An 8,840-nucleotide genomic window follows, 5' to 3' on the forward strand; every position below is an offset into this window, starting at 1 on the left:
GAGCACCGCCAGGAGTGACCAGGAATAATGGTCACAAGTTGGCAGAGGGTATGTTTAGGTTAGACATCAGGAGGCGCTATTTCACGGTCAGGGCGGCTAGGGTCTGGAACCAACTTCCAAGAGAGGTGGTGCAGGCTCCTACCCTGGGGGTTTTTAAGAGGAGGTTAGATGAACACCTTGCTGGGGTCGTTTGACCCCAGTACTCTTTCCTGCCATGGCAGGGGGTCGGACTAGATGATCTGCTAAGGTCCCTTCCAACCCTAGAAACTATGAAACTATGAATACATCCTAAGTGAGATGGGCCAAAATTTCCATATCTACTGCACCAGGATTGAAACCAAATTAGTGGTAAATTGTTTGAGCTGGAAGGAGAACCTCACAGATTCAGCAGGATAAATCTGTGTTCAGAACTAAGTGTAATGTTCCTGGTCCAGCATGCTTACTCCATTGAATACCAGAGAAACATTCCTTTTTTCACCAATGCTATCTAGCACGGAAAAGAGTTTACATGAGCTTCAGCTCTCTACAGGCTGTTTTGATATAGGTTGACAACCCCTGTGGGTCGGCATCTCCTTTTGGATTTCCTCTGTAGCAAAGATTAAATAACTTGTAAAGAGAAATTACAATTTCTCTGCTTTTCTTCTTGTTTCCTACATTCAGTGGCTGTTCAGAGTGTAATGGCATAAAAGAATGGAGCTTTCTCTGTAGGTGACCCCTTGCCGTGGTCTTATCAACACAAGCCAAGACAAACTTACAAGTACACAAACATCTTGGATTGCTTTTCTTGCAAACTAAGCAGTAAGTCCTGAATTCCAATCCAAACTAATATCATGGTGCAGCATTTGGCAGCTCACCTGGACTTGAATTCTCCCAAGTATGCGTCACTTTTGGATGCTTCAGATTTTGGGTTCCCAGCTTGGTTCTGGTTTTCAGAGTTGCTGAAAAAACAGAAGTCCCACTTAAAGCCAGTGTAAACTGTAGATGTTTAACATCTCTGAATCTCAAGTTGTCTTGATGCAAACACCTAGAAATATGCCTGTACCGCTTCATGCACAAAAGTGGCCCTCCTGCCAAGAAACAACTTTCGGAGAGTCTGGTGTCTCATGGTCACACCAAGCCAATCCTCGCACAAATCTGTGAGCTGGATGCAAGTGAGCAGGGATTTTCTCAGTCTCATTTAGGGGTTGTGTGGACATATCCCCAGCGGATGCTTCAAAAATGTTGATCTTAATTTCTGTGTCTCTTTCCCATCCTGTGCATTGAGAACAGTAAATTACTTACTTCCCAGACAACTGATGTGTGAGGGCTTTCAAAATGTGAAGTACCATGTACCCTGGGTTATGAGCTCCCATAGGCTCTCTAAATGGGTTTTTTAGACCTATATAAAATTTTCAGGATTGTGACTGTTTTTTTTCAGTCTTAAAATATTTCTCAATATCCACCACAAACCAAAAAACTTTCTGGAGGAATCTAGGTCTCTATTATGCTGTTTTTTGATTCACACAGAAATGGTGGAAAGCCCTGTGCAGTAAGATGTTTCAAGAAGAAAGGAAAATGTATTTAGGAGAGTCTGTTTTAAGACTCATCTCTCAGGAATGCATGGGGTTAATGGTCAGACTGATTAATCACTGGTAATGAACCATCAAGAAATCTGTCAGGAAGTGGGTGCAAATTCCTCATGGCTGATGCGAACTATTGTGTGGTGTGTTTTTGGTTTTGATGTTTCCCAACTGATGGTCTGTAGTGGATATTCTTTAGTTATCTACATATACTTAAGGCCTAGCTTGTGTGCTGCCCTTGCTCAACTCCAGAGTGGTGAACAAGTCTTAACCTTGACATGGATATCAAAGGCCATAACACAACAGCACTCCAGGAAAAACTAGCACTGCTCCCAAGAACAGGAGTCTGGACAGGAGACAGGAAGGAGGCCTGGCTGATATCCAGATGAGTACAGGGGGAGGCTGGCACTGTGTGTTCAGCCTGCAAACACAAGCAGCAGCAGCTAGAGTGGTCCAATACCACCTCTCTGCCAAAACTGGGTCTGTGGCTGAGAACAGCCCTAGGCACTTGCTCCAAGCCTGCATGCTTCAAAGGTTAGCAGCATAGATACCTTAGAGCTCTCCTGAGCATGTGGACCCTGGCTAACTGCACTAATGCTCACGCCCCATAACTCTTGCACAAAACCACAGGCTTTTCCAACTTCTGAGCAGACTCAGCAAGTGTTGCTGTAGAACGTTTCTTCCTAGTAAGGGCCAAACTGCAGCTCAGTTGGTGTGTCTGGGCAGTTGTGTAAGGAGCAAGATAGTTCTCTATACACTTCTGTGCACCCTACTGGAGTATGTGGTACTGGTACGCAGGGCTGAGTGGGGGCTGTACACTGGCAACTCTCTCCCCTAAGAGAGGGTGTGAAGTGGGTGGAACCTGATTTCTCTTCCAGTGCCTCCCTCTGCAGAGCTCAGCTGGCGGGGATAATAGCTTACTTGTACAGACTAGTAGCACATTCCTACTAGAGAGGAGGAAAATTTGGGCCTCTTCTGAGGCACAATTCCTTCCTTAGGTTTATGCATCTATATTTTAGCCAGTGCAGAATTGAAATGTAAACCTCAGCCTTTGTTACTTCTGTAAAATAGACTTCTCTGCATGTCCTATCAGACTGGAGAGTCATGTAATAAATTATTTAAATGGTGCTTTTCCAAAAAATATACCAAATCCAGGCTGTGATACATTTTCCCTTGACATTTCTATTGTCCTCATTTACTGGCTAACTCAATAATGTGCAGTACAGGCCTGAGCCTGGTGCTACTACCACGCTGCTGTAAAAATGTACCATTCTGTTTAGATTCTCATCGCATTCTTATACTACATCTTAAATTGAATCAGTGCTGTACATTGGAAGAACACAAATTGTGACCTCTATGGGATCACTAGAGAAGTGCTGTTCAGAAAGTTTTGACTAGGACTTCAGGCTACTGAATTCAGGTTTTCCTTTTGTCTCGTTACAATGACTTTTCCATAAGAGGAAATCACTCTGGGGGAAAAAAGGGGTCAGTGGAGGTCACCTTGGGAGTACCAAGTACAACTGTTCTGGGACTGCAAATTATATTATCATCATTATGGCAAGAAACTCAGTAAAACACCAAAAATCATCTTATTGTACAGATGAAAAGCATCCCATTGTTCCAAGCATTATGGATTGAAAAATGCTCTACTTGCAAGGAAATAAACTGCTCAACAATATAGTTTCCACTTACAAAGCACTTTCCTTAAAAAGCTTCCCAGGGCATTGTATAAAAATAGTTATACTAGTGTTGTGAACCAACCACTGACTAATCAGGGCTTACAAATGCTAAGGTATAAATAGCGGAAAATTCTGTGGGTTTTCCCTCCCCCAGACATACAGAATCTTGAGCCATTTTGGGCTGCCATAAATAAAAATGCTCTTTTACAGAAACAAAAGGAAGTACCAGGAAAACATGGAGCATCCAGAATGACAGCAAAGAAATAGGTTATAAATAAAACCAGTGCAAAGCCATAGAACTAACAATCACTGTTCTAACATAGCAATTGTTATACCTACCTATGCCAGAATTTCATTTTACAGTGACCAGCACTGGACGTTTCAGGGAAAGGTAGAGGAATAAACTATTGGTGGGAGGATTAATGTGCTAACATTTGCAAAGTGCTTTGCAGTTCTTGGAAAAAGAGAGCTATACAGTGCAAATTATTACTACTATATTATAAGTCCATATTTTTCTTAGACGAGAATGGGAGGTAGAATGCTGCATACCTTAATGGTCCGCTCAAAACCCAACATTTATGAGGAGCACATTTTGTATTTGCTTATAGTAGATTCTGAAAGGTATAGAATTAACCACTTGTTAGCCTGGATCTTGAGTAATCTCAATTTTGTTTTAAACCAGGTAGATGAGGTATAGTCCCTCTGGGTCCCATTATCTCTCTAGTTCTCTAGACCAAATAATACTATTGTGTAGGCTTCGGTCACAACACACTGGACAGAGTGCATTCAGGGAAGTGTTGGATAAATAGGTTTCTTTAAGCAAAAAAATATTTTTATTGCAGTTACTGTTTAAATTGAATTGGTTCCCTTCCTGACTTGGAAATGAATTTTGACCACTTGTCCATACAGCTACAGCTACCTTCCTGCACTGTCCCTGGAGACAGATTGGAACAGCCTGCATACCAAATGTTTCCAAGACCTGTGTGGTTGCTCCCAGTTTGAAAGCGTCCTACACAGATCAAGTTTACTTCCCCATAACTGCTGATCTTTGGGAGCTGCTTCTCTGAGTTCAGTGATGGGACACTGCCCTTTGGCGCTTTAAGCACCAGGAACCCTTCCTGAGAGAGTAGTTAGAGAAGCTCCATTATGCTCCCAAGGGATGTTGATCACCTGAGCTTCTGGAAGGGAGTGCATTGTCCAACCATTTTGCTGCCTTCTCTTCTGTAAAGAACATTGGAAAACCTTCCTGTATCCAGTTGGCATAATAGTCTACACTTAGCTTTTCTTTTCATCTGTCATTCCACATCAGTAAGGGGGACCCTTGCATCCTCCAGAAACAAGGTGTCTGCAAAGAGGCTTCACAGACCCCAGGGACATTAGGCCACCATCCCATAACTGGAAATGCACAGTGACTTTGAGAGAACTGGCTTCTCCAGCTGCTAGAACTAATTGTCCTTTGGTTCAGGAGTAATCAATGACATAACCGTTGTAGGTTATATTTAAAAAATTAGTGACAACCTTGACATTGAAGAATCTTCTCCAGCAGATAATCCTCTAACACTGCCATATGTGAAATGGGCAGTTAGATATTGCTTGTTTTGAGCGCTCTTCATTAAAATGCTTAATTGGCGTGTTGCATTACCCAAGCAATCACTGTAAGAATGACAACTTGATTTAAAAACAACTGTTTTCTATTCTTAGCATTGCAGCCTGAGCAGCAGAGATGGATCTTTCTGTTCATGTTTTGCCTCTTCTGTATATAACAGTAGTTGGAAAATTGTTTCAATTTGCTCGTTAATACTTTCATAGATAATATTTTATAATCTAAGAGGAGCCCAAGATCGTCTATAGCAGCGTTTCCCAACATTTTTCATCCCACGGCACACCAGCCAGATGTGGAACTGGGAGTGGGAGGGGGACAGTGGCAGTGTCGGGCCGGCTGGGGCACACTGGTGACACAAGGCTGCAGTGGCGGCACTGCCTGGAGCCATGCCCCCCCAGATTCCATGGCACACCCAGTAATGTCTGACGGCACACCAGTTAGGAAACGCTGATCTACAGTTTGCATTTGGTACAGGACAAAAGCAACTGGCAGTGCTTAACCATCGTCACTTGCTTCAGCTCCACCTGCCATTGCAGTAGCACTATAGAAACCAGAGCAGAGACAAAAAGGCAGAACAGAAAGCCCTAAAACTGTAATCTGACAGCTTTATGTTTAGACAGACGGTTGACACAGGTGGTGCTATCGTTACCTTATAAAGTGTAACTTTTGTTACTGGCTTGCAATTGGCTGCATTGTGCTTTTGCATTGTGCTGAATTAGAGGCACTGAAAGCAAGGCAGGAGCGAAGCAGCCAAGATTCAGGTTCAGACCAGGGCATGCATTAAGGAAAGGTGCCTTCCTGAAACAGCTGCTGCTGACTAGGAGAATATGTGGGACTGCCAAAGTTCATTTCCCAGGGCTGCTGTGTTGGGGGGTTGATTTCCAACAGCCATGCTACCCTCCCTTCTCAGCTATGGTTTTACCAGCAAACTTCTCTGAGTCTGGTATCATTACAGTTGGTCTCAAGGGTGATTTCTTTTTCCTCTTGTAATGTGAAGGAAAATAATGGCAACCATCAGAGCACAAGAGAAAAGAAAATGATGTTTTTTCCCATCCCCAATTTCCAGTTAATCAGAAGTTGTGTTTAGGCCAGAAACATGCCCTTGTCTCAGAGGTCACTGAAGCTTAGGTCAAGTCTATGCTTGGAAAGGTGTGTGGGAAATCCTTCCCAAGTGCACAGAGTTTGCACCACTTGCTTAAATAACGTAAACTGTACAAGCTGGAGAGCATTTTTGCCAGCATCTATTTGAGGGCTTTTGCAGTTGTAAAAGTGTTAGTTGGAAGTATGATTTCTTTTTGTCATTACCATCCCAGCATGGGGTTGTCTAGATCTGGCATTAGTCATCAAGGCAGGGATAAAGACAGATGCACTGTCCTATGTTAAAACTCAAATTCATTTTTAATTCAACCATAGTATAGTTCATAACATTATGGATTCTGCAGTTAGCAAAACAATAATACCAGAAGCACTGGCAAGGTCAGTGCTCCCTGCTGTTCACGGCAAAACTGGTGGCTTCTGGGGAGGACACAGGTAGCAAGAGTCCCTTTGTGGAGCTCAGCTGGCTTAGAAGCTACTCAAAACTAACACTTTTTCCTTCCATGTAGATAGCTGGTAAATCAGGGCTTAGTTAGAAGACACTCATCCCTTTATGAGCTACCACAACCAAGCTTACCCCAGGGGTTACAGCAACATAAGCAGTGCATGCAGTGTGGAGCTTCAGTTATGAAAACCTCACGGGAAAGGATGGCTGGATTCTGCATCATTCTGCAACTAGGAATTTACAAGCCACATAGCTCAAGTCTTCCCCTTCCCTCCCTTCTTTATACCACTGCCCTTTATGAAAAAACAGAAGTTAAAGTAGAAAAAATAACATTAATGAAACACTAAAGGTTGAGAAATCAAAATCAGGCACTCAAATGAGAGGAAGTTTCAAAAGCAAAGCTGTTACCAACATTCTCAGCCAACCACAGTGCACTGGTATTTATATTCCTGTTTTCCCCTTATCAAGTAAATGCCACGTTATACTGTTTACCCTCATATGTTATAAGGGGAGTGGGATGAGAGGTAGCAATCTTATCTTGTGGTATTTCATAGAAGTTACAAGTGAAAAAAGAAACAAAGCCCATTCCAGCTAGCCACACTAGCATTTCCCTACCTACCCCAGTTCTCAGTTTCACTGAAAGGCATTTTTTTTTTTTTTTGCATTTCCAGTAAGCATATCTGAACATTTGTTCTGTAGGAACATGCCTAATTCTGTGTGTGGTTTTATTCTAGGGAGCTGGCGATAGCTTTGTGGGAGCACTGGCTTTCTACCTGGCTTACTATCCCAATCTATCCATGGAAGAAATGATTAGGAAGTCCAACTTCATTGCATCAGTGAGCGTCCAAGCACCGGGGACACAATCTTCCTATCCCTACAGGAAAGATTTGCCACAGGATCTTTTCTAAATTTGTGCTGTCAAATTCAGATTGTAATTTTCCCTCAACCCAGGCAAGCTGATTTTCAAGACTGTACACTGGCAAACTGCTTTTCCTGAAAATGTCCAACTGTAAAGGAGGGGAGCAGAAAAGTTTATTCCCTTCTCAATCAAATATTTTGTTAGTCCCACTAGGGACCAAGTCTTTCAGACAATCACAGCTCTATCCCTAGTACCGTCTGCACGCTCCCATGAGTAGTTGCCATCGTGCAGAACAGTACCAAATACTAGAGATGTCAGTAAGGGTAAGTGAAGTCCTTAAGCTCTTAAATTCTATGGTGTCTTCCATAGCTTCTCTATGCTCTCCAGTAACTAAGTTTATATTATTGAAGCTTCAGCACTTCCAGCTGGCAAGACCATTAGAATGCAAAGTTCACACAATAATCATGAGTTTCCACAAAAAATCCTTGTTCCTGCCATCAGCTGCAAGTGCCGTAGCCTAGAAGGAACGCCACTGTACCTCATTGACCATCTGGAGACCACACATTCCCATAAGCAGTGTCAGCTCTTCCATATTCCACTCAGTATGCAACAAAGTGTTGCATGCTAAGCCATGTAGTGTATGCTGACAGTGCTTTTCTGCCAAATGCCTGCAGTGGGTTCCACGCTTTGTCCACTAGCTGAGGTTCTTTGTTTCTAGGAAGGTTTTGAGAAAGCCTTCCCTCCCACGGGCTAAAAATCACTCAGCGTTCCACCAGAAACAAACATTTTTAAAGGGGACAAGATGCCTAGTCTGGTTTTTTTGGCCAGAAATCCAAGTGAACCAGCAAGTCAAAAAACAAGACTAGGCAGGAAGCCAGTTAGAAATTTACCCTCTGACTTTTCAGACATAAATTCATAAGTGAAAAAGCATTCTAAAGGTCCTTTTGCTTCTCCAAGTAGCTCTTGTTCCTGCCTTATCTAGGCAAGAACCAGTACTCTGCCCCCACCACCTTTAATGACAACCCATTACTTTTCTGTCCATGGAAGGTGGATTATAACATCTCTGGCAACCCTTACACAGAGGTCCCACTGTGGAAAATGTTTCATATGGCAATCAAAAGTTGATGGTTGTTTCTTTGCTGATTGTAGACAGTTTCACAATGGAAAACACAGACAATGGAATCTATTTAATTTTTGTCTTTTTCTCTTTTATAATCAAGGACTATAAAAATAACTCAAAAGATAAATAAATGTTGATGTGATGATCTACGTAGACACTAGGAATGTTGTCTGTCTACATTGTTCTTATTCACAATGGCCTTCAAATCACAGGAGATGGCAGTCCCAGTCCACTTCCTCTCTTTTTTAGCACAGGCTGCAGGATTTCTGAATTAGCAATGCCCCCCCCCCTCCTCCACATAGTCCTCCTTGTGAATAAATCAAGTCCATTTAGAAGTCACTGTTCAGATGGAGCGGATTTTTTTCTTCTCTTTGAAGAGGACTTGTTTTTTCACTGGAGAGAAAAAACAAGCAGGTAAGAAAACTCGAATGTTAAAATTTACAAAAAAAAAAAAAGTCAGACCAGTTCTGCTGGTCACAG

The 8,840-nt window shown here is 42.5% G+C and overlaps 2 protein-coding genes and 1 long non-coding RNA gene across 4 annotated transcripts in view; 2 read left to right on the forward strand and 1 right to left on the reverse strand.

Moving 5' to 3' along the window:
- RBKS (ribokinase) overlaps positions 1-7,996 on the forward strand; it is a 120,030-nt gene extending 112,034 nt beyond the window's left edge. For both annotated transcript variants that reach the window (XM_019526839.1, XM_019526840.1), the window contains exon 8: positions 7,116-7,996. In XM_019526839.1, coding sequence (XP_019382384.1) covers positions 7,116-7,289 — 174 coding nt within the window. In that variant the 3' untranslated portion in view covers positions 7,290-7,996. The remainder of the gene's footprint in view (positions 1-7,115) is intronic.
- A 416-nt stretch (positions 7,997-8,412) lies between these two features.
- The window catches only part of MRPL33 (mitochondrial ribosomal protein L33), a 9,488-nt gene continuing 9,060 nt past the window's right edge, over positions 8,413-8,840 (reverse strand). The window contains exon 4 of the mRNA XM_019526841.1: positions 8,413-8,753. Within this exon, the coding sequence (XP_019382386.1) occupies positions 8,704-8,753 (50 nt within the window). The 3' untranslated portion in view covers positions 8,413-8,703. The remainder of the gene's footprint in view (positions 8,754-8,840) is intronic.
- The window catches only part of LOC109304353, an 844-nt gene continuing 734 nt past the window's right edge, over positions 8,731-8,840 (forward strand). The window contains exon 1 of the long non-coding RNA XR_002099370.1: positions 8,731-8,774. This is a non-coding gene — a long non-coding RNA (uncharacterized LOC109304353). The remainder of the gene's footprint in view (positions 8,775-8,840) is intronic.

This window comes from Gavialis gangeticus, unplaced genomic scaffold (genome assembly GCF_001723915.1).
Source record: "Gavialis gangeticus isolate Ggan-Ray unplaced genomic scaffold, GavGan_comp1, whole genome shotgun sequence".
Lineage (NCBI taxonomy): Eukaryota > Metazoa > Chordata > Crocodylia > Gavialidae > Gavialis > Gavialis gangeticus.